Source organism: Alosa alosa, chromosome 16 (genome assembly GCF_017589495.1).
Source record: "Alosa alosa isolate M-15738 ecotype Scorff River chromosome 16, AALO_Geno_1.1, whole genome shotgun sequence".
NCBI classification, from domain to species: domain Eukaryota; kingdom Metazoa; phylum Chordata; class Actinopteri; order Clupeiformes; family Clupeidae; genus Alosa; species Alosa alosa.
In genome coordinates this window covers 25,780,367-25,805,719 of record NC_063204.1, presented here as the reverse complement: position 1 = coordinate 25,805,719, position 25,353 = coordinate 25,780,367, and the positions used below count along the sequence as shown (strand labels likewise).

The 25,353-nt window shown below is 44.3% G+C and overlaps 1 protein-coding gene across 1 annotated transcript in view; it reads left to right on the top strand.

Moving 5' to 3' along the window:
* Positions 1-25,353, top strand: part of LOC125309730 (semaphorin-5A-like) — a gene marked incomplete at its 3' end in the record, with an annotated part of 98,593 nt that overhangs the window by 40,472 nt on the left and 32,768 nt on the right. Inside the window, 6 exon segments of the mRNA XM_048266818.1 lie at positions 8,460-8,522; positions 10,980-11,078; positions 14,365-14,578; positions 18,081-18,124; positions 18,127-18,368; positions 18,868-19,003. Of these exon segments, the coding sequence (XP_048122775.1) occupies positions 8,460-8,522; positions 10,980-11,078; positions 14,365-14,578; positions 18,081-18,124; positions 18,127-18,368; positions 18,868-19,003 (798 nt within the window).

Below are 25,353 nucleotides of genomic sequence, written 5' to 3'. Positions count from 1 at the left end.
TAGAGGGCTCCTGAAAAGGCAATGTCTAAATTAAATATTATATTACCTACTCCAACAAGAAAACAATGTTTTGTTTGAATGTGGACAGGCTGGCAGGGATTTGTGGGAGGAGGTGGGTGTGGAGTGTGGTATTTCAGATATAGCGTTCACCTGAGATTGATCTTCCGTGGCGTGCTGATCGACAAGCTCTCCCGTTCCATCATAAATGCTCTCTCTGTTTTGGAAATAAAAGTTCAGCACAGCGGCAGCTGAGACAGACTCGAGGGAGAGAAGGAGGGAAGAGGAGAGAGAGATCTATGGCGGGCGAGAAAGGTAGAAAATAGCGCACTCTGAAGTATCCTCATTTAGAATAAAAAAATGTAGCCTGGTGTTTAGACACTTTTAAGGAATTTGTCTTCAGTATTAAGGCTAGGGCTACACGGATAGTGTAGTACTGATATATCTATTGTTTACAGATAGTCTGTAGACAGTAGTAACAGTATACAGACAACAAAAATAGACTAACATCTGTTTTTGAAAATGAGGGGCGTTTGAATGAGGCAATAGGATAGACGTCAGTAACATAAAGGGCTTTAGTTGCAGGATAAATTAGTCCTCGCATCTTATTAGGCCACATTGAAATGCACAGTGTATGGAAATGAATAATATTGGCAGGAGAGAGAGCCTAACTGTTCAACTCATGACCAAGTGTCACAGTCAAGCTTGGCCACTTTCCCACACAAGGGGCTAAATTGGGATGGCATGGCGCCAACTTTACACCTTTGCCCCCACCTAGCCCAGATTTCCCCAAATTAGCAGTCAGCTGTCGTGGCCACCTGATGTCTTCTTCCTGGTCGTGACCTTTGACCTTAGAGGAGCAGCGTGACCAGGAAGTGGGCTGAGAATGGCTGACCTCACCTGCTCATGTTCCTGAGGTCAGCAAAGACGTAGCTATTGAGTAGTAGAGTTGTAGAGTAGTGCTTCCCTTGTGTATGGAAGGGTGCACCTTCACATGGAGATACAGTGCTAATACTGTGGAGCCATGGTTCTCTAGTCTACCTCATTGGAAGACAGGCCCCTCTTTTCCAACACCTTCTGAACCTGCTGAAACTGAACCTGCTGAACCCCTTAGGAGGTAGCTCATACGTAGACACACACACACACACACACACACACACACACACACGGTACCCCCTGTCCTGGTATGATGTGCTGTGCAGTGTTCGTACGTGCACAGACACTGATTTATTGCCTGGATAAATCTGCATTGTGTTCCCATTACATTGTTTTAGGCAGTGAATGGCGGGCTGATGAATTGACACCTGTGTGTAATCCGCTGGCCCGGCTCTTGTTATCCGCACACCAGTGAACCCTCCTGGAAATCATTTATATGAAAATCCATTTCTACTGAGCGGCCAGATCAGCCGCGTCAGCCCGCATCATCATCACCGCGCCGGAATGACCTATTGTTTCAGGGCCACTCTTGATGAATGCAAGCATCCGACATCCAGGCGAGGGGGTTTAGCCTCCGTTGGTCTGGGTTGCAAATAGCCTCTGCAGTTTTGCAGTAGCCCTGCTGCTAAACGCTCCTCCAGGAAAAGGCTGTTTGCTGACTCTAATGCAGGTAAATTGCAGTGCTATCCATCCACCTAGCACTGGTCGACCACCGGCCGTCCCTGAACGGTTTATGCTGTGGGCTGCCCTCCTCCTGGTCTCAGCTGCAACTCAACTCAACTCAACTGCTCCCGCCAACTCTGCCTGGCGCTCAGCTTGCGCCATGGGTGACTCAGCATCTTTTCAGTGAGAAGTCCAGGACTCAGCTTCTGATTCTAGATTGCAGATGAAGTAGTTCTGATTTTACATTCTGACTTAAGGTGATGTAATTCTGGTTGTAGATGAAAGACCTCCAGTTGTCTGGATGAAAGATCTTCCGGTTCTGGATTCTGGAGTTCTGCATCTGGGTTCTGGATGGGACAGTTCCAATCGTGGAGCTCAATGTTCACAGCAGCCATATATCCCCCCTGACCCTGGGTTGCCTCCTGGCTGGATCTGTCATTGTGTCCCCCATGAGCGAAGTGGTTATCAGTGTGATTTAAGCTGCTTTCTCGCAGTGTGGCCCTGTGGGGATCGTCCCAGGGGCCAGTTCCTCTGAAGGATTTCTCACTCACAAAAAGACGCTCCGAAGGATTTCTCACTCACAAAGCACCATGGCCTCGGGTTGTTTTGTTTGCAGAATCTTTATCGCAGGATAAGATGCTATCTCAGATCTTTCCTCTGGTGGGAGACAATTCCGTTTTAAATACCAGTGCACAGAGTTAACCTTTTATTGTGCATCTTGAGTCAGTGATGCATCCCTCCAGCTTGTGTTTGTGCAGCATTGAACATAATTATTTTGATAATTATATGCATGTAGCATCCTTAAAGCAATATGCATAATGTGCTTTTTACACGGTTAATAATAATTACAGAGAATACCCACATGCCTCCAATAAAAGAGATAGTAAATTCTGTAAAACATTTGCGAGCACATAACTGCAGGAAAGAAACACAGCAGCAAGTTATGATGGTGTGAAGTGTGCACACCTACGTAAATCATGAACAAGCAAATAAAATGCTCACAAGATAAAACAACAAAGATTAAATAAGCAACATAATGGTTACTATACAAATCGCTCTTTCTGCTCTCACATACATGCCATCGGTGAAAATACACTGCAGTGTCTTTACACTGACATTCTGTTCATTCATGTTTTTTCTTCGCCCCTTTCCCTTCACTAAAGAGCGTCCATGTCTTCTAGTGTTTTCATTTTTAGTCCAGAGCACAAAGGTCCTGTCTGAGGAGCCAAATGGCATCTCTGTGCCCTATTCCATTAGTTTATCTCCTGCAATTATGCACTGTCAGTGCTACAATTACTCTGGCTAATCAGCTGCTAACAGAACACTCACACTAATTCCTGCTAATTCAATTGCGTTAAATAACTTGGCCATTTAAAATGCATGGAATAAAGTGCATCGGAGGAACCCACTCCTTGGAATTGACTCAATAAATCTGACAGGTTCATTTAGGAGAGAAAATGGTCTGCCCTGGACTTTAGTCATACTGTATGTGCTCAGTGTAGTTTGTGAATAACTATGGAAACGTCTGAAGGGAGAGACGTGGTAGGAGTTCCATTTACATTGTTAATGTGACGATTTTTTTTTAACAAAAGATCAAATTTGATCAAGCCTGGGCAAGAAAATGAGCTTTCTAGTTCCTTCTGCAGTGTGGTGACAGAAGGCCTGGATGTATGGTCCGATCTCGTGATGTTTTGTACTCGAAGCATGCACCAGTCAGTGTGCAGTGTTGAAAGAACAGCTTTTGATGTTATCTCTCTGTCTCTCTCATTCCATCTTCCCTTCTTTCCCTCTCCCTCTTCTGCTCTCTCCCTCTCTCTCCATCTCCCCCCTCTCTCTTTCCCCCCACCCTTCCTTCTCCCTTATCGTGTGTAGTTCTGTAAATAGCCTGTCAATGCATGTCTGTGTGAAAGCGATTATTATTGAAGTCCCCTCCATTCAGACATGCAGCGAATTCCCAACACCATGTTTGTAGTCAGTACAGAGGAGTTCATGTGGAGCCTCCTGCCCACTCTTGTCCAGCCGTCCTGCAGTCCTCTGCTGCACCTCACCCACAGACTGGGAACAAAGCCCCCCCAGTGTGTTAACACAGGGCCCAGGAGCACAAACAACAACCCTGTCTACAGACACAGTCACAGGAGGACAGTAGCCTGGCGTAGGTGGGGGGAGAAGTGGGATGGGGAGGTGGCTCGGAATTCCAGCTCAGTCAAACCCATGCGTAGAGACACAAACTGACATTTCACAAAGCTTTGGCAGCAGTCTGCAGCGAAGGGAAGAATCATTATTCACATATTCTGCTCTTGGGGTCCAAATATTGACGTTGATATCTTTCAACATAACTTTGCGTGTCTCAATGTAGGCCCTTTGTTTTGTTCAAGCTGCCAGGATGGCGGGCTTCGAACAATTCTTCATTATTAACGCAGCTTGAGAAGGAGTTTCTTTTTTTCTGTCACCGCTGATGAAGGGGTGTGGGAGAGATTTAAGATATGCATGTTTTTTTTCTCCTGCTCATGTTTTGAAACCCGCTAATAGCCTGATATTAGAATGCCCACACAACGGCGCCATAGATTATCTGCGCTCACTGTTTTTAATAGCGCTAATAACGGCTATGATAAATTGATGAATACGGTCTCCTTTAGATTAAATTGTTTATACTGTAATGGCGATAACTCCCATAATTTGTAAAGGCAGATGACTACCCCATTTGTCAAGATAATGGTTTTCGCTAATTGTGCCTGAACTGCTACCTATTGGAACAGGGGTTTTATAGACTTGCTTTACCTTTGGGAAGGGCACAGCTCCCCTTAAATTATTCACTCTGTGAGCTCCCTCAGAGCAGAGCCAGCTTCTGACCAGATTACCCTACTGTCCGGTAGGGCTGTACCCAGTAGCTGGAGTTTATACTGCTGGTGGAGCAATTGACCTCTGAACCCACTCTGAACTATGCGCCTACTCTTTCCTGTGATAAATCACATTGACATTATTTAAAAAGTAAATTCATGAGATCACATTTGAGCAAAACAAAACAATTATAAAATCAACAAAGATACAAAATACAGATACGCTTTACATTCAGAAAGCCATTTGAGTTGATGGGTAGTGGGGTTCAAACTAGTGTTTCAGGATAGTTCCTAACAGGATAATTCTGAGACAGTGAAGGGATACACTCTCATATCAATGTTCAATTAGAAATGCACCCTATGATTAGATGCATTTAGATACATTATTGTCCCATATTTTGATAATGGAGGGTGGTTTGTAGGAGAACCGACCTATTTATAAGATCTAGGCCTAGCCACCTACTAAGTGGATGAGGGGTGACTTTTTTTCTAAAGGAACTCTGGATACATGAAGTGCAGATCTTAGTCTGAGATAAATAAAATAATATTAATCAGGTAGTGAATAATGCTCCTTTAAATCCTGAAATGTTCAGAGGCCATATTCATTAAAGAGGACTTTCAAAATAAAATCATCTTCATCCAACCTTGATTTACATTTGAAAGGTTTATTATCAGTCAGAAGATTGTAGTTGTTCTACATAGAGGACTGCTCAGTAAATCTCAGGTAGCTGTCTGTCTGTATATCTTCAATAATTTGAGAACAATGCAACTGTGCTTTGCTTTATATTGGCCTTTTGGGATTCCAGTGAATAAAATTATATGGGCGGTGAGGATGGATAGATTGCTCCTCTAGGCTCCGCCATATCACTTCTGCGTTTGTGTCAATCCAAACTGAGATTTTACCTAAATACAGTTTAACGTTTGCCAGGGAAAGTCCCCCTTTGTCTTTAGGCTGTTGCAGTGTTGACATTTTAGTTTATTTTTGATGAATGAGGAATGTGAGTCGTGAGTCGCAGTTCTGGAAAAAAAAAATAATGTTTGAGGAGGAGAGTGGCAACATGGAGAATGTAAGGATAACCTTGGAAGGATATTCATTTTTTAACAGTTGCAATTAGATCTTGTATAGTTAACCATGAACCTGTGACTCAGCAGGTCATAGCAGGACCAGGCCATGGACATATCCGTCCCAATCTCCCCTGCTGTCTGGCAGGACTGTACCCATTAGCTGCGGTTTGCACTGCTGTGGAGGGATTTTGAACCCTCTGAACTCATGTAACAGGCCAGATCAGAGACAGATTATCACCATATCTGTCATTTATGGTAATTAACTACTATGGTCTAACTACATGTATGCTTTCTGAGAAAGCCACCCTAGATTGGTGCAGACCACAGGCATCCCTCCTGTCTGGTATACGAATACAAAAACTTTATTATTTCACCAAGAGTGACAGGACATTAGTACATAGCCAAGATGGCAAGACAGACAATACATTTAATAGAAAATGATATTACAAAGGTTGCATCTGAGATGTGCTGGACAGCTGCTGGTGTGATTTGTGGGATGATTTCTCTCTCTCTCTCGCTCTCTCATGAGCGTGCTCAGTGAGCGCAAGGCCCTGAGGGACGCCACAGTGCTGTCTGTGCACACTGGAAGGGGGCGGGTGGGGTTAGGAGCTGGGGCTCAGGCGTTTTGCTGATGTGCAGTTTGTTTTTAAGGGTGACTGGCCTTAAAATATCAGCGTTCAGCATGGAATGTGAGCTGGCATGCTGACAGATGGATGGGATGTGTGTGTGTGTGTGTGTGTGTGTGTGTGTGTGTGTGTGTGTGTGTGTGTGTGTGTGTGTGTGTGTGTGTGTGTGTGTGTGTGTGCGTGTGTGTGTGTGCGTGTGTGCGTGCAGAGGGGTGTGTGGTGATGGGAGGGGGGTATGTCTGAGTTTCTCTAAGCACCCCAACTAAACACACACTCATGTGCACACACACACACACACACCCTTGTGTGCACTCATTTGTACTGTGTGTGTTTGCATATCCGCAGACTCTCAGACATAAACTCTTTACTTCTCTGTCTGTCTGTTTCTATCTTTCATTATTTATCCCTCTGTCCATCCCTGTCTGACTTTTTCTCTTTCTCTTTCTTTGTGTTTGTTTTTTCTGTCTTTCTCTCTCTCACACACACACACACACACACACACACACACACACACACATGCACACACACAATCACACACACACACATTCACTCCTACTTCCGTTCCCATAATCCCGTGCCCCCTCTGCCAGTCAGTCCATCAGTCTGTGCTCTGGTTCTCCTCCTCCTCCTCCTCCTCTTCCTCCTGCTCTTCCGTGGTGTGTATACCCAGTCCAGTGTCCAGACCATCCGTCCCTATAGGGCAAGTTGTGCCGGGGGCTGCCAGGGCCAGTCAGCATCCACCACTCTCTGTTGTGTGAACAGAACACTGGGAAGTGTCAGTCATCGGCCCCACATCCAGACACACACACACACACACATGCACACAACACACATAGACTCACACACTCAGACAAGCATATGCACATACACATACACACACACACACACACACACACACACAAACACACACACAAACCCCAGAGCCATCCACCCCCCCATACCAACCCCGACACGGTTTCTCTGGATAGTGTTACTGTAGATTTCCTTTGGGAAAAAGGAGAGATGGATGGAGAGAAATGAGAGGAAGATGAAGTTTTTTTACCCCCCGTCCTCTCCTCTCCTCTCTCCCCTCACTTTACCCCTCTCTGGTTTTGGGGTTTTGGGTACTGTGTTCAGTGACTGGTGCCGGCCGGGTGCAATACTGGACTATTTCCTCTGGCTCCTTTCAGGCTAGGGAGATGCTGGAGCATCAAGTTCTCACACATAAAGCCCCAATAAAAGATCCTCTAACCCTTCTGCACAGGAAGTGGTCTGAAGTTTCACCCAGGTGCCAGAGGGCATTTTGTCATATTTTACCCAGCATAAATTTAGTGGGATTTGAGGGCAAGTTTTTTCTCCTTCTTTTCTTGCTTTTAGTTACGTGTCTCTCTACTCTTTCCCTCAGTTAAACTGTACGCACAGTCTCTCCTAGCAGCCTATTTATGGAGAGATATGATGGCTTAGAGGAAGGCAGATCGTAGATTGCACAGTGGTATAAATGACTAGGCTACCGGAAGTTTCTTCAAATAGCCGGTAGTGTGATAAGCATAGATGCCCACTGAATTGGGAAAGCATACTCTACTTTACTCTCTCTTAACGAGATAAAATATAAAGATCAGACACATAAATAGAAGAGTCAATCAATTTCCTACCAAGGGAACATAAATTAGGGCTTATTTGGCATAGCCCTCTCAGACGACAAAGCTGGCTTTATCTGGGAGGGAATCTCTTCTCTTGCGAGGTCAAAAACAGCCTTAGCCTGGCTCCCATGCCATACCCTCCGCCACATTCATATTCCCCATCACCCTCACCCTCGCCTCGCTGACCCTCAGCTGAAAAGGGTGTTTGTTTAAGTTCATGTGAAACTGGACTCAATGTACTGCACTGTGTCTGGCCACTCTAGGCTGTTTAAAAGTGTTAATGTACCTGCTGTTGGTAGAGTCTATTGATTGATGCATTAATACACAGTACATCAAGTTATTGTAGGTGACTACTGTCAAAAGTGTAGATGACTATTTTTTTTATTATACTTTTTAATCATTCTGCAGTATTTTCCGCGGAATGAAAGTAATAATGTTTCCATATCTTGACACTTTCAAACTCCAAGGCGTGTCATACGAGATTGACTGAAAAAGTTTCAGATCTAATTGAATACTTTTTGTTCCAGCTGAGGGTCTTGCTGTTGTAGCGTTTCATGCTAAATTTGCTTTGTTTACAGACTTTGAGTGTGTCTTCAGTGTTGTTAGTGGTGATGTTGGATGGCTGTTGTGTGATAAATGCATCTCTCTCTCTCTCTCTCTCTCTCTCTCTCTCTCTCTCTCTCTCTCTCTCTCTTTCTCTCTCTTTCTCTCTGCAGGAGGCTGAGTGGCACTGTGATGAGTTCACCAAGGGAGCTTGCTTCAGCCGTGGCAAGTCAGAGGTGAGCAATGCAACTTTATCAGATACTACAATGAGCAACACACAGTCACTGTGTGTGTGTGTGTGTGTGTGTATGTGTGTGTGTGTCTGTCTGTCTGTCTGTTGTCTATTATTTTGTGAAGCGAAGTAACCACTCATCATCAATGTGTGTGTGTGTGTTTGTGTTTGTGTCTACTTAATATAAATGCAACCCTGCAAAAGCAACCCCCTTTTTCCATTTGTGTCTATAAACAAGGTAAGTAAGTACCCTACCCTCTGTCACATGAAATGAAAATTGTGTACGTTCGCAATGACTTTTTCTTTTGTCAGTGAAAAAAGCAATTCCGAGTTACGATTGCCTGCAATGACAACAAGTAGTGACAAAGTTTGAGCCAAACCTCCTTTGAAGTTGTGAGTTGATGATTGACTTGGCTCTTTTATATTTCAGACACATCCCAAACACATCCACAACACTCAGAGCTTATCCTACCTCACTTACCTATTGAGCCAAAACACTGCACAAAGAAATTAGGTGTGCTGCCGCACAGGTAGAAAGAGTCATCTAGACATCAACAACTTCCCAAGCCTCCCTCCATTTTTCAAAGTTCTGTGTTTCACAAAGACCTATTTTTGTCTGATTTCAGGCAACTACACTTTCTATGGAATCATCCAGACCTTCAGGCCTTGCAGCACCAGAATGAGATTAATGTGCTTACACGGCAGCAGATTTGCCTTTAGAGTAGACCTAAAACTTGACTTGCTAAATTGCTGTTGTCAATATGTCTGAGCAATCCTTTTTTATGATGAGGATGAATACTAACCTACCAAAACATTTTTTTTCCAAATTTTACTTTGACTTCGACAGGTTATCAATTTGTTTTAGTTCATTTTTGCTCATTGGCCAACTTTGCACTTTGCCTATCATTTAAATCAGGCCCCCGGGTCTTACACGAGTCCTCCTCGGAGACCGAGCTGCTGCTCACTGTTGAACTTGACCCCTCTGTGACCTCTGGGGCCCCTCCTGCGCTTGCTGTGAGATTGTGGTTTTCCCGGTCTGTGCGAAAGGCCCTGCTCTGTCTTTTACTCCGCTGTGAAAGAACGGCTGGAGGCCCATAATAAGCAGGGACGCGCTGACCAACTTGTGATTGCCGTCGGGAATTACAGGCTGAGCCACCTCACCCAAGGAGAGCCCCGTGGTGTGGACTGGAGAGGAGAGCATGTGGAATTGTTTCTCCATGGCCTAGATGTACTGTGCCATTATCAGCGACGCAGAGATGCACTAAGTATAGCGTGAAAGAGCCGATTTAATTTACACCTGCTGCTGAACTGCTTTATTGCTCTTCCTCACCATACGGCAATATGGCCGAACGCAGAGTGGACCACTTTACCGTGGCGATGGCTCCCCAATGAGTAGTTTATTTATTTTCTCCAGCATAATTGCATCCCTTATTTCCGTCATCTGGTTTCTGTAGAGCTGGCAGTTCAAAAGTGTATGGAGAAAGCCGATGTGAGCGTCTGATTGAGCTGATGTCTCTCAACGGAGTCAATCTGCTTACCGTGCAGATAGCAGCAAGCATCCAGCTACTACATTAAGGATCCTTGCTTGTTTGTTTGCCAAGTGTTTCATAAGGGGGATGCCAAATGCATATTTGATCTGCGTTTATTTACATACTGAGGGTGCATTACACATGCTGTCAGATGACTCAGCAGATGCTAAATCATATCTTTCTCTCCCCTGCTCTCCACAGCGTGTGAGTTAATGAATTGTTTTGTGAGTTAATGGCTGTCGTGATGACAAGTAAAATAAAAGAACAGGCCTCCTCGCAGTGACATCCAGCGTGGTGCTCTTAAATCAATACAATTCGACATAGGGGTCTCAATCCTGTGTGTGATAAGAGCACCCCCCACACACACACACACACACACACACACACACACACTCCCTGACGAAAGTCAAGAGACGATATGGCTGACGCAGGGCTCCCTGACTGAGGGCGAGTGGTATTTCTGTCATGGCGAGACAAATGCGCGCAGCACAAAAAACAGCCGGGCAGCTCGGCTCCACTCCGCTCTTATCTTCGCCGCGTTGTTTTTGTTGTGAGGAGGAAAATTCACTGCCGCCCCCGTGGCTCACACCAAAGGTCATCAGCTCCACTCGGGAGATCAATAGATGAAGTGGCTGCTTTCTTTGGCACGCTTCCTCTCTCTCTCTCTCTCTCTCTCTCTCTCTCTCTCTCCCTCTCTCTCTCTCTGTTTCTCTCCCTCTCTTTCTCTGTCTCTGTCTGTCTCTCTGTTCAACAGGCCGAGCTTTGGAATAATCCCCTTGGCCTCACGCTTTCTCTCCCTCTCTCTCTCTCTCCCCCCTCTCTCTCTCTCTTTCTCCCTCTCTCCCTCCCCCCCTCTCTCTCTCTCTCTTTGTCTCTGTGCACTTACTGATGTGTTTCTTTCTTCTCCATGTCTTTTTTCCCTCTCTTCACAGGAGGAGTGCCAGAACTACATCCGTGTTCTTCTGGTTAATGGAGACCGACTCTTCACCTGTGGCACGAACGCCTTCACCCCTATTTGCACCAATCGAACGGTAATGGGAAAAATATTCAACTCTCCGCCTGCCATGCTACTTTTCTGATTTGTGTGAGCTCATGGGAGCATGCTAATTGCAGTAATGCTGTGTGCTTTATGGCTCATTGCCATGGCAACCGTTTTTAAATGTCAAGACCTTTTAATATTCAAGGTCACAGTCACTGGAATGTGGTCAATGTGTGAAGGTGTAACATTAGTGTTCCCTGCCAATGTTGCTTAGAATCTGTTCAAGGGGTAACTCTACAATAGAACGCAAAGAACTAGAAAGTTTGTCGTCTTTGACATATAAGCCATTTCCATATACTCTAGTTCTGGATGAAATTTCCTGACGTTACAGCTAATAAACAACCACAAGCAGCTGTCAGAAACTGCAGTAAACAAACATCTTTTCATTCACGCCCGTCTGTCCACTGATGTAAATAACTGTTGAAGGCCTGTCTTTGAGTGACAGGATTAAACGGAAATCCAGCCCTCAGAACTAAGCTAATGATGATGACAGGGCTGTTTATTTGCACCGACGGTCACCCCCCTCCAGTGCGCCTTTGAAGCCTGATGTGTATAATCGGCTCACAAGCACAAACCCAGTACTGGTGCCAAATATGGGGGTCTGGGTCAGTTCTGGCCCTCGCCCGGGCTGCCTCCGTCGCAGATCCAGCTGACAGGTCCTGTGTGAGTCCCTGAAGGGGATGTGTCTGGGATTTGTGTGGAGGACTCCTCCAGGGAGAGAGACTATGTCAAACCCAGGAGGAAGAGCCTACTTATCTAATTAGATAGCTTTACAGATCACTGTGCCTCTGGTTGTGTGTGTGTGTGTGTGTGTGTGTGTGTGTGTGTGAGCATGTTTGTGTGTGTGAGCATGTTTGTGTGTGTGTGTGTGTGTAGACAGAGAGCTAGTCAGTGAACCAAATCTTAGAAGGCATAGACTCTCATGAAAGGGACATCCAATAGGAAGGAACACAGCTGGCCTTGCCCGAAGAGAGGTGTCTTTTTTACGCTCCAGTTTAATGACCCTGATGGATGCACCATCCTCCTCCTCCTCCTCATCCTGCTCGGGCACTGAAACCGCTGTTCTTGCTCCAAGGTGTTCCATCAATACCATCCTTTCATCCCTCTTTACACCCAGTACAAGGGGACACTCCCGGGGCTTGGCCGTGACTGAAGCTCTGGCTCTCGACCCGCTGCGTCGCAGAGCGCTTGCCCCTGCCAAACATGCAAATGCCCCGTCCAGTCCTGTCCATCCGTCCGTCTCAGCTGCCAGCGCCTCAATGGATCTAAGGCTCCATGTCTTAAAGGAAGCTTAGTGCCTCTGCTGCCGCTGTCTGTCCGGGCATCCTTCCTCGGCCAGGGCTTGTTTAAATCTCGCTTTGTGAGCTTTCCAGACAAGGCGAGTGTTGTGGTCATCCGCTTGTTTGTGTTGAGTGGGCGATTATGGCGCAGGTGGAGTGGCGGACCCAGGATGCAGTGAATAGCACATCTGGCTCGACCCGAAGGGGCAGCTGGGTGAGAGGGTGTTTACTGTGATACTAATGCTTTGCTTTATATGGGCTCGCAATGGCCACTTAAGGTTGTATATTTTAGACAGCCCAACGGGTGCCGCTCGGAATTTAGTATTATTGCATCAAAAACCCATTAGAGCCTTATATGGCTTATAGCAGGGAAGTAGCTCATAAACAGGTTTTGAGGTTTCAGCGCTAAACTGATTCCAGTGTGTGTGTGTGTGTGTGTGTGTCTGTGAATGCGCGTTTGCGTGTGTGTGTGTGTTTAAGAAGCAGGCAAGCTGAGCCTTAAATTATTCTGAGTTCTCTCAGTTTATACAACATTTTATTGCGAACAAGTGCACTGTCTGCCTGCCAAGAGTGGGTCATGTTGTCAAATATTTTTAAACATGGGGAATAGGATTTGGCTTACTCCTCAAAGGCTGAGGCTGGCTGCTTTTTGAATTCATGCCCTTGTGAAAGCCAAGAGGAACATCTCTGCATTTGTGTGGTTTGATAATGGCTCCACCAGGCAAGCGGATTGACATCCCTCGGAGTGCCTTACCTAAAGGACATCTGGCTCTTAAGTCTTGGCTGGTCCTGTTCTGCTCCGGTCATGAGTCAACCTTTCAGCTGGACGGCGGAAAGGCCCACCCTTTTATGATCTCAAATATTGAACTAGATTGTTGCCCTCGGAGGAAGGTCCGGTTTCATGATGTAATGATGACTTCAAATGACCGTTATGAATAACAGTGAATGTAAGTTATGATCTGCAGGCTAGAATGACAAAAGTAAATCGCACATTTGTTTTTATTTTTTGTTTTGTTTTTTTTTTGCTTGAATCTCTGTGGAGTTCTGCAAGAGAGATAACCACTGCAATGGAGCCACATTAGACCAGAGCCAAGCGTGCGGCTCTGGTCTAATGTGTACAAATGTCAATTACCTCTCAGCCTTGTGTAGGCTGCTGTTAAAAAGGGGGAAGTGTCACAGTGGCTCATGATTCAGAGCTTAAACATGCATGGCCCCCAGGCCCATTTGAAGAGTGTGTGTGTGTGTGTGTGTGTGTGTGTGTGTGTGTGTGTGTTGGGGGTGGGGTGATTTGCATTTAAGCATGAAAGTATACGCCTGCCAAGTCAGGTAAGTAATGAGATCAGAAAAATACCAGTGTCTGCCAAATCTGCATACTCCAGAGAGGGGTCTAGATTAAGAAGCTTTTTTTATCCCTGGCGTTGGCAGTAAGGAAGGAACCTACTGTACAAAGTCTGTTTTTCTAAGACTGCAGCTTTAGGATATGAATTCCTTGAATTTCCCCTGGGGATCATTAAAGTATCTATCTATCTATCTATCTATCTAGGATATATGGCAGCGGTCTCAGAGAAGTAGCAAAGGTGTCCTATTTCATGAGAACTTAATCCTCTTCCTGATTATAGAAACACTATCACGTTTAAAATAAGTAATAACAACTATCACATTTTAAAAAATGAGTAATTACTTTATATCCGTTCCTGCCTTCATTTCCTCTGCTTCCTGCTTTCTCTCTCTTTTTCTCTTTATTTGTGTTTCACCTTCACATATCCGCTCCTTTCCTTGTTTGTCTCTCCATCTCTTCTTCCATCTTCCTACCTGCCTTTCCGTCTCTCCCTCCATATCTTTCCTCTTTCTTTTCATTTTTCTCTCCCCTCTCTTTCTTGCTCTTTTTCTATCACTCTTTCTCACCCCTTTTTTCTCTCTCTCTCTCTTTCTTTACATCTCTGTTTTCTTATCCCTTTCTCTCCACCCCCTGACCTCTGTGTCTGTCCATCTCTTCAGCTCACCAACCTGACGGAGATCCATGACCAGATCAGCGGTATGGCCCGCTGTCCCTACAACCCCCTGCACAACTCAACGGCCCTCATCACCTCCAGCGGCGAGCTCTACGCCGCCACCGCCATGGACTTTTCCGGACGGGACCCCGCCATCTACCGCAGCCTGGGGGGGTTGCCCCCACTCCGCACAGCCCAGTACAACTCCAAATGGCTCAATGGTACGCTCCACTGGCCACCGCCGAGGACAAATTAGATTGGAGCCAGGCTAATGTAATTAATAAGGAATGAGAAACAGCTTATACTCTTCAAGGGGATAATGAGAATCCTGCTCTCGTATGTATTTGCATTTTAGTCTGTACGATTGTTTTAATGTATTAATGACATTAAGGATACGTGAGGTTGTCTCAGTTCAGTGGGCCCAGTCTTGACTAGCTGGGTTTGCTTCGAGATGCATGTTGCCGCTTCGCCTGCGACACGACAAACAGACGCTTCCCAATTAGCTCTGGCCAATGGAATCAAGTATGCGGTGCACTACAGGATGAGACTGTGGTGGTTTTTAACAAGACGCCGTCAAGGGTGTCAAATTGATTAGCTGTACAGAAAATCAACCAAGGGCCTATAGTGCTTCCTAACCAACCTTAAGGTCCACTTTGAATCACCAAAAGGCTGTTTGTGTTAGTGTTTCTACATACCAAAAGCTGAAGGTATCGGTTTTCAGAACATTTCAGTTTGAAATGTGTCTGGAAGGTACTGGAGCAGAGTCATGGTCACCATTAAAAATAATGCAATTTACTGATAATCAAATACATAAAAGCAGAAAAACATAAAAACTAAATTGTGGACTTTGGGCTTTGCACAAGTGAAGCAGCCAAAGTGAAAGTCATAACTATGCAAATGCTCCACATCACAAATTGCCACTGTGGCACATTCTTCGCTTTATGACATATGGACAAATTGCAAAAACTTTTAGGGATCTATTCATTTAGCTGCAAGCCATAATGAGCGCACCCAACTGCATTTTTGATTGGCTGTAGTGTCACATCGGCAGGTTATAGCGAAATATATTGGTAGTAAAGTAAAACCAAAGCACTCTTAAGTGCTATCAGAACACATGGTAGCAGAAGTGTTTATGTCTACCTTGGGAGCTAACAGATGGTGATGTGGTCTTGTTTGGTCTGAACTTGATTAGTAATGTCTTTTCAATGCCAGATCTGGACCAGAGCTGGGCCAAACCATTACCAGTCCTCTACTCTTTTAGGGAGACAATCCAAAGCCAGACTAGTTACTGTATCGCTTTGTTTGTTTGTGTCTTTGTTTGTCTTTGTTTGTTTGTGTCTTTGTTTCTTTGTTTGTTTGTGTCTTTGTTTTTGTTTGGTTTGTTTTCTCTCTTTTGAGGAGCGTAAAAATCTGGCAGTTCTCCTAAAATACCTCCACATTTGGTTCTATTATGAAAAGATGGAGGTCGTAGAGCATTGTGTTGTTGAGGGGATTTTATCTGATTCACATTAAAAGAAAATTGAAAAAATAAATTAGTACCACACACTCACACAGCATGCACCCCGGCCACTCACAAAAGATTTAATAACAAATTTTATGGCGTATTGATTCCTTTTTTTTCCTCACTGCCTTTCATATTGATGCTGAGCAAGGTGCAGGAGAGTAATGTGTGGGGAAAGTTCTTCGTTTACCGCAGGATTAAATCTCTGTCAGGAAGGACAAAGCCTTTTGTTTAAATCCAATAGTGTCATACATAAAAATGAACACTTTGTCGATGAAGCGTCATGCGCAATAATCCCTCTCCGACGGGGTGATAATCAGAGGAGTTTGCCTGATACGCTCATTTCCCCTCCTAACCTTTACAAGGTGAGGATGAGGGATGAGCTTGGCCGTTAGAAACGGCAGGTGCAAATGAATATATCATTAGAGGAGTTGCAAATCACTTATCAGCGTTTGCTCACAGCTTTGCATCTCCACACAAAACAGCAATTAGTCTTAGTCAGTGTGTTTGGAGGTGGCAGCTGCCAGTGAAATGAGTCTGGCCCAGATCTGGTGCAGAACTGGGTCTGCAGTTAGGGCCGTTCACACCATGAACGATAACTATAAAGATAACTACAACGATAACGATAAAAACATCCACACTGACCAACGATAAGGAAAGTCTCTCCTCGTGTTGATGAATGTGATGGCTAGAATTGTATGGATTCTGATTGGCTGTCAGCTATCTATCCCCAACAATATCGTTCTTCATGTCATTATCGTTATAGTTTATGTGTGTACGTCTTCATTCATTCAGTAGTTATTGTTCTTGGTGTGAACGGCCCTTTAGAGCCTCAGGCCATGTCCTCACTTAATACGTTAATAGGCCTTTGTAGTGTATAAATCTGAAAACGGGGGGGTTGTTGTGTTGTAGTGTGGACAACATAAACAGGGACAAAATTGTGTTTCAGACATGTATCACGATGGCCTTCTTCTCATCCACCCCACACAGTGATCTATGCCATAGCCGAGGCGCCATATGACATAGGGAATGTCACATGCAGTACTACATTTCCCAAACGACCACGGAAGTTAGCGTTGAACATGATAGAATGCTTAAACTCAACTGTTTCTCAAAACTCTAAAACTAGCACATGAACTGGCAGAAGCACAGAGATTTTTGATTGGCTGTATCAGTTTAATCTGTGAATGATATTTTAGATTTTTTCTCCTGGTCATCAAGCTTATTCATTTGGTCATATTGGCTGACCTCAATTATACAATTATAGTTTTTGCCCATTGCTTACACACTAAAAACAAATACTTAGACCAAAGCCTCAACACCTAAACTTCTTGCTGTGTGTCAAATTTGACGCATTGAGCCAAATTCTGTAAAAAGTGTGTAAGCAATAGCAATTATTATTTTGATATTTATATTAACTTACATCCACTGTCAGCTTTGTGGCTTACTGGGCTAAATTGCACAACTTATCCATAGAGGAGACATGGTAGTAGCCCATGCGTAACAAGTTCAAACCCAGCTGAGAAACCTTTAGTCCCTGAAATTATCGCCACCGTAGCCTTTAAGCCTGTTTAAAGTGCACATTACATTCTTCTCCACAACACGAGAATATTAATATTATAGGCTATCATCAATGGATTGAGCAGAGGTGCAGCATCTCACATAGAGCTTGAGCTTTCCAATCATGTATTTTTCCTCAAGGCCACTATATATAAATGGTTGCTTGGTGGTCAGCAACATTAGATATCAATTTGCAACCTGTATACACTTGTATGTATGTATGTAATTATACATTTAAAAAAAACAGTAAGTAACATCAGTGACATCTTATGCATGAAAATCTCCAGAACGATGCTTCTAACCACAGCTCGAGAGCTGAATCAAGCTACACAACTTAACAAAAGTATTTGCAGTGGATCATTGGAACTATGGTTTTAGGAAAAATCTATGTCACAATACATCGGACCATGGATGTTACCAACGTAGTTCCTTCCATAGTTCGAACTATGGTTTTGGGAAACTCTTGTGTCGTAACTGTATAGTCCCAAGCACTGACTTTTGGGAAACATATTTCAGATCCACTTTGCAGTCAGTCTCTATGCAGTCTCCATGTCACTTCTCGACTGTATAGCAGCTTTTATCTTTATGATATATCAGATATATCATGATATATCAGAGCTAAGGCCATAACCTATTGCACTACTTACTGTTTCCTACCCCAGAACCCAACTTTGTGTCGTCGTACGACATTGGGAACTTCACCTACTTTTCTTCTTCCGTGAGAACGCGGTGGAGCACGACTGCGGGCGGACAGTGTTCTCGCGTGTGGCGCGCGTGTGCAAGAACGACATTGGCGGCCGCTTCCTGCTGGAGGACACGTGGACCACCTTCATGAAGGCACGGCTCAACTGCTCGCGCCCAGGGGAGATCCCCTTCAGCTACAACGAGCTCCAGGGCACCTTCTTCCTGCCCGAGCTCGAGCTGCTCTACGGCATCTTCACCACCAATGTGTGAGTACTATGAGTGTGCGTGTGCATGAGCATGGGTGTGTGCGTGGGTGCGGGCCATATCTGCTCTGGATGTGGCCTGGGTCTATTCCACAATTATCAGTTCTCAGTGTGTGTGTGTGTGCGTGGCGTGTGCGTGTGCGTGTGCGCGCGCGCGCGTGTGTGTGTGTGTGTGTGTGTGTGTGTCTTCGTGTGTCTTCAGGCACGGGGATATGTGTGACTAAGGAAGATTGATTGTTATTTGAGACAGTGGTACTTTGGCAGTAAGTGCACATATGTCTTTGAGACTGAGACACAGACAGTGAGAGAGACACAGAGTGAGCATGGTGTGTGTGTGTGTGTGTGTGTGTGTGTGTGTGTGTGTGTGTGTGTGTATGTGTGTGTGTGTATGTGCGTCTATAAGCCAGTGTCTGTGCGTCTCTCTGCACACCCTCTATATGTGCTGACTCTCTCTGTGGGTGTGGGTGTGTGTGTGTGTGTGTGTGTGTGTGTGTGTCTCCAGGAACAGCATCGCAGCGTCAGCAGTGTGTGCCTTCAACCTGACCGCTGTCACCCAGGTGTTTAGTGGGCCCTTTAAGTACCAGGAGAACTCACGCTCAGCATGGCTACCATACCCCAACCCCAACCCTGACTTCCAGGTAAACCCCATCCCAATCCTTTTCCCAACCCCAACCCTGACTTCCAGGTAAACCCCATCCCAATCCTTTTCCCAACCCCAACCCTGACTTCCAGGTAAACCCCATCCCAATCCTTTTCCCAACCCCTACCCTGACTTCCAGGTAAACCCCTTCCCAATCCTTTTCCCAACCCCAACCCTGACTTCCAGGTAAACCCCATCCCAATCCTTTTCCCAACCCCAACCCTGACTTCCAGGTAAACCCACCCTACCCCCACCAACACCCTACACTCACCACTATGCACAAGTAGGGATGGGGTCACTCCAGAAGTTCCTCACAGGTGCCTTACAAATTGTGAGTTCATGGTAGGAAAGTCAGCAGCCAAATAATGCTGTAGCCTCATAACATGGGTTTTAAGCTTAGCAAGGTTAAAAGATAATCATTCCCTTTTCCAGTATCACTATCAAATGTGCTGGGTGATCTAAGTGTGTCGCTTCAAATAGAGTCTACACTTACCACATGTAGTGGGGATTTTTAAAGTGGGGGGACGCTACTTTAATGACATCATTGCAAAAACTGTCACATTCGCACCTCCACATACATCGGTGCGTAAGGCCAAGGCTTCATTCATTACCACACGTAAACCATGGCAATAACAATAGCACAAGTAGGATTCACACGCATTCAACACGCTGTGTGGGCAGTGTAGCTCAATTTGAGGGGGCGTCATGAATGTCATTGCCAATGATTAAAATGCAGAGGTGCACAGCCAATAAAACAAAACAAAAAAATAACAGAAAGAACATTGGGCAGGCAAGTGCCAGTCATTTGAAAAGTTTTTGTTTGGATGAAAGTAGCTGAACCAATTGTAAGTTTTTCCTAAAGTTGTTCAGGTTCACCGTTGGGTCATTACTTATGGTTAAATAGCCTTATCACTTATATTGGAGCTCCCTCGATAAAAATCACTCGTAGGCTATTACTCACACATGATTATCGTGTCATTTTGACCACTGGATTAGCCTACCTGCTTTCTGAAAAACACAAACGAAGGAATTGCAACAGTGGGCCATGAAGATGCTTGCTAGACTCGAATACAGGCAGTTGTATAATCTATGGTTTTCTAGCCACTTTCTAGCTACTTTCGGGTGACGCGGAATGACGAGCTGCATAGTTTTTAATGTCTTTACGCATGGTGGAGTGCTACAGCATGACGGTCATTCTTGTAACGAATTTTATGACAAAGAGGCCTAATTGGAGACGTTTGCGTGATGCGTTGTTATCACTGGTAACAACACTTGTTATATTAATAAATGCTTATTAAAATGCTCAAAGCAATGCTCCAAGAAGTGTGGGGACGGCGCTCCCCCGCGTCCAACGACAACTACACCCCTGGATATTACTGTGTTTCTTAAGTTTGACCTTTACGTATTCTTACATGATAAGTCATGGAACTTCTTAGGCTATGTTGAACTCTTACTTTAGGTCATTTCATTTTGAGACTTGAAGACTGAGACTGAAGAAAGCTAAAATGTGTTTGACCTGCATGATGTGCAGTAGGGTTGCTGTACTGCTGAAATCACATTTTATGAAATTGTATTTTGTATTTAATCTGCATAATGTTTTCAGGTGTGCCTATATGGGAATAAAACATTATCTCAAAGCTGTCTCAACCAATCACATCTAAGGAATGTTTGGTTTTATACAAATCACTGGTCTTCCACCAGTCATTACTAAAACATAACTGTTGTAGTGGGGGTACCACTGTATCAGTACTCAGGTTAAATACCTAATGACTTCAGAGTTTCCCTTTGTTTTATTATAGATGACTGGATTAGATATTTTGATGTGTGTGTGTGTGTGCGTGCGTGCATGCGTGCACATGTGTTTGTGTGTGTGTTTATGTTACTAAACTAAAAGCCAGAGTCACCTTCCAAACAGTTGGCTCTCATGCCCAGTTAAGTCAAAGTGTCACCGCACTGTCAATTTTACTGCTGCTCATTTTTTAATTCTTTTTGGGAACTGAAAAATGGAAGGTTAAATTTGATTTCCTTTGAAAGCCATCCAGTAAACACACATATGTTGCTCTCTCACACACAAACATAAATGCACACTCACATACACACACACACACACACACGCGCGCGCTGAGACCGATCTTTGCAACAGTAAACATATCCCATTTGTCCTGCCTTATTAACTGTCTCCTCCTCAATACCTTGTGAATTCATTAATGAAGATATCCCACCATAAAATTCCATAACAGAAGTTTACAATGGCATCCCACTATAAAAAATGAATAGTTATGTTCAAATGAGCATTGCCATTACCTTTGAATTAGCTGTTATGATGGCTCATGAAAAGCAATGGGTTTTAATGAACCCCTGAAAGTCATATCGGTCTCTGAAGCCCCTTCCATTAAGGCAGTGCATGAAAAGCATTATTTCTCTCTCTCTCTCCCTGTAACACATTGGTGGTGTAAAGTTCTGCTTCCTGACCTGACGGCACACTTAAGTGTCGACACTGAGGAATGCCGTAGCCTACATTAGTGCTAACGCTCTGCAGTTGCTGTCTTAAGCGATAGTAGGAAGGTTAATCCACTCTGCCTTCAGTGTGATTTAATTCTCAGCATGGTCTGTCTGTGGGGATTTTTCAAATTATGCTCACATGTCCTCCAGTGCCATAAGTCTGTGAATGGGCCCTTAAATAGTGCGGTCAGCAGGCATTTCATATTTTAAAGTGAGTAGCCTACAGTACATTGCGAGTAGCCACATTGCATCTCTCACCATCTGTGTTGTTAATGGACATCAAAGGCGGCTGAACATTTTCATTTTTTTTTCATATACTGTATATATATGCTGTATAAGAAATTGTCTGTGTGTGCATCACTGTGTGTTGTGTAGACTATGGTGGCATCTTCATCAAGCATTTTCCATATTAAATGGCAACATTTACAAGTGGCAGATTTACAGGCCACTTTGTGGAGCGAGATTCTCTCCAACGTCGCCTTGAGAAACAATCGGGGGGTGAGGGAAATAATCTAGTTCATCTAATTAGGGTGAGATAGAACTGAGCCAACCTTGAAGTGATAAGATTTACTGACTGTGTTCACATGCACTTCAGGATCCTGGTTAGTATTGGAATTTAGAAGTACCGGATCATGGATTGTGTTTGTACATGTAAACATCATATTCCGACTGCAGAGCACTGGATAAGCTCTTATCCCAGTTTTGAGAAATCCGGTTATACAAGATGGAGTACTCCAAAAGAAACCAGGATACTGTTCCATGCATACACCTTACACCTTACCGGTGTCTTATGCAAATGCAGGCAACTGTGCTAATAGAACTTAATTGATGGTACCTGGGATACTAGTATTCATCATGTATACAGGGACATTAATAACCAGGTTTCTCTGTGTTCATGTAAACACCATATCCTGAATATGATACAAATCTGGAGAAGCCTCATAACTGGGATACTGAAGTGCATGTAAACACTGTCATTAATCATGCTCAACTCAACAGCATATTTATCTTGTTATTGTCTTCTTTTCATTTGTTTGTATTTTTCTTTTATTTTCTTTGTGTTAGTCATGTATGAATAATGGCACATACAACTTACACATCCATTTTTTATCATCTGTAATTAGTGTTAATTTCGTCAGACGAGACGAGAGGAAATATGTTCGTCAACAACCTTTTTTTTCATGACTAAGACGAGACGATGACGAGACTGCAGTAATGTCCTGAAACACTGACTAAGACTATCTTAAGATGCATTATTGTTGACGTCTACAAAATGAGAAGACAGAATATCTAGCTGTTACGTTTTCAAAATATTCCGAATGAGTTCATACGCAACAGCTTTCCTGTAGGCTAGTCTACGTGCTGCTGCTGCAACCCTGTGGCTGCAACACGAAACTACATGGAACAAGAACACTGGAGATTTCTGCCAGAGTTAGCAAGCTAACTACCTAAGCTTTATGCCACAATGCTACATACCCAGAAGTTGAAGCTTCTCTCATACAAATTAACATCCCCCAGAATGTCCATACGAAAATGTTCAGCATGAAATGTCAACTATTCATCTAGTTAGACTGATGATGCAAAGTTTGCTAGCAAGTAAGCTAATATAGAAAGTTCGCTAGCAAGTTAGCTATGGCTAAGATGGAGAGTCTGTTTGGGGAATGTGTTGTGTTTGGGCGCATATCGCCATCTAGCGAGGCGGAGTAAAACATTAATAGTTTGGCTTTTACAGTGTTTCTCAAACTATTCCAGTTTCAGGACCACTTAACTAACCCTAGCTACAAAAAAAAAAAAAGATTAGACCTACTTCAACAGTAGCCTATAATTAGTCTATAGGCCTACTCACTGAACCACCTTGCTTATTGTCTTTGCACTTTGCTTATTGTGTCAGAGGATTCATTCTGTATGATTTAAACTGGCATATCTTACATAGACAGTGTTGCAGAACTGTTTGGATTTAACTACAAGTTATTTGGCAAACAACTCATCTATATTATATTTTACCACGTCTGCTCGCAGACCACTTGGGATAGCTTGCGGACCACCAGTGATCCCCGGACCACACTTTGAGAAACACTGGTCTATGAATATGACAGTGGTCCAGTCAAATCTTTTACTGTCTATGGTCAAATCCCAGCCGAGCTATAACTGTAGCTCGACTTACCTGTGCATGTAAACATCCTGACTGACAAAAAATCTGAATGAGTAATTATAACAGACGAGTAGCCCTGTGGACACACAATATTGTTGGAAAAATTGAGATGTGTGAAACACTATTTGACTCAAATGGTAATCAGAAATAATTTGTTAAAAAAAAAAAGACTGAAATGTGTTGACTAAAACTGACTAAGACTAAGATACCTTAGTTTTCTTTTGACTAAAACTAAAATGACGAGACTTTTAGTCGACTAAAACTTGACTAACAAAAATTATATTTGAATGACTAAATATTACAAAGACTAAAAAGGACATTTTGTCACAAGACTAAGACTAAGTCTAAATTAAAAATAGGTGACAAAATTAACACTATCTGTAATGTCATATTTGGTAACATTTTGAGGTCAAGATCTGCAGGGCTGTTGGTAAGGTAAAAGCTTTTGTGGTTGTACCTTCATCAACCAACCTTAGCGTTATGTCTACAGTCGCATTTCTTAAGGAGTCTTCTGTATTGGCAACTAAATGGCCAGCCAGACTCCTGAGTGATGTATTTTGGCCTCAGCGTCAGTCCTCAGACCTTCAGCCATGTTTAGTATTTTGCCATCACTGCTTGTTGAGAGTCGTCCACATTGTGTATGGAATCACGAAAGCCGCTCAGCTGCACTGCTGAATGTTCGTGACTCTCTAGCTGTTCTCACTGAAGCAAGCAAGAGGCCAAATGTGCCGACATGAATTCATTTGGTGGCAGTTGTTAAGCTTTAATTGAAATATTTCACCCACTCACTCACCCACTCCATCACTCACTCACTCACACACTCACACTAACTCATACACTCACTTAGGCTACTCACACACTCACTCACCCACTCACTCTTTCACTCACTCACTCATTCTCTTTCTCCTCCTGTATCTCTCACTATCTGTCACTATCTCTCTCCATATTTATCTCTTCCCCTTCACTCTCCCTCTTCTCTCTCTTTCCCTGCCTGTCTCTTTTTACTCTTTCTGTCTCAACTCTTTTCTTTCTCTCTCTCTCTATCCCTCTTTCACCTCCTCTCTTGCTCTTCCCCTCACTCTCTCTGTATCGAGCTCATCACAGACAAACACACACACACACACACACACACAGAGAGAGAGAGACACGCTGGCAGTCAGCAGCACCTTCTGTCCAGGCTTTCATCTCATCTGCTGGTTCCCCGTGGGACGCGGGCCGGCAATCAGCACAACTGTTCTCCGAAACGCTGCATGAGCGATGGTGGTGCTGAGGCCCATTAGAGCAGCACGCCGGGCATAACACAGAGGCGTCGTTCTAAACAGAGACCCACCACTGTCTCTCTTTACCCACGCCCCCACCCCCGACCCGACCCCCCATCCAAACACCCTGTGACATGGTTTAGGCATCATTGAAGACCCATTGCTGTATTTCTTAACACCCCCTCCACACGCACACCCCATTCCCACTCTTCATGGTGGCACCAGTGGCTTGGCAGCGGCTGGGGCTTGCTTTAGCTCACCTTGGCGCCGTCCCGTGAGGAATAGGGCATAAATCAGCACAGTGCAAGCCCCTCTGGCCCCGAGGGGGTCGATGGCAGGCTGTTAATTCTCCTGCCTCCCGCGGCGGTTGGCCGGGCTCCCCCAGGGAGCCATGTGTTCAGCTTTTAACACGGACAGCTAGAGAATGAGCCGCGC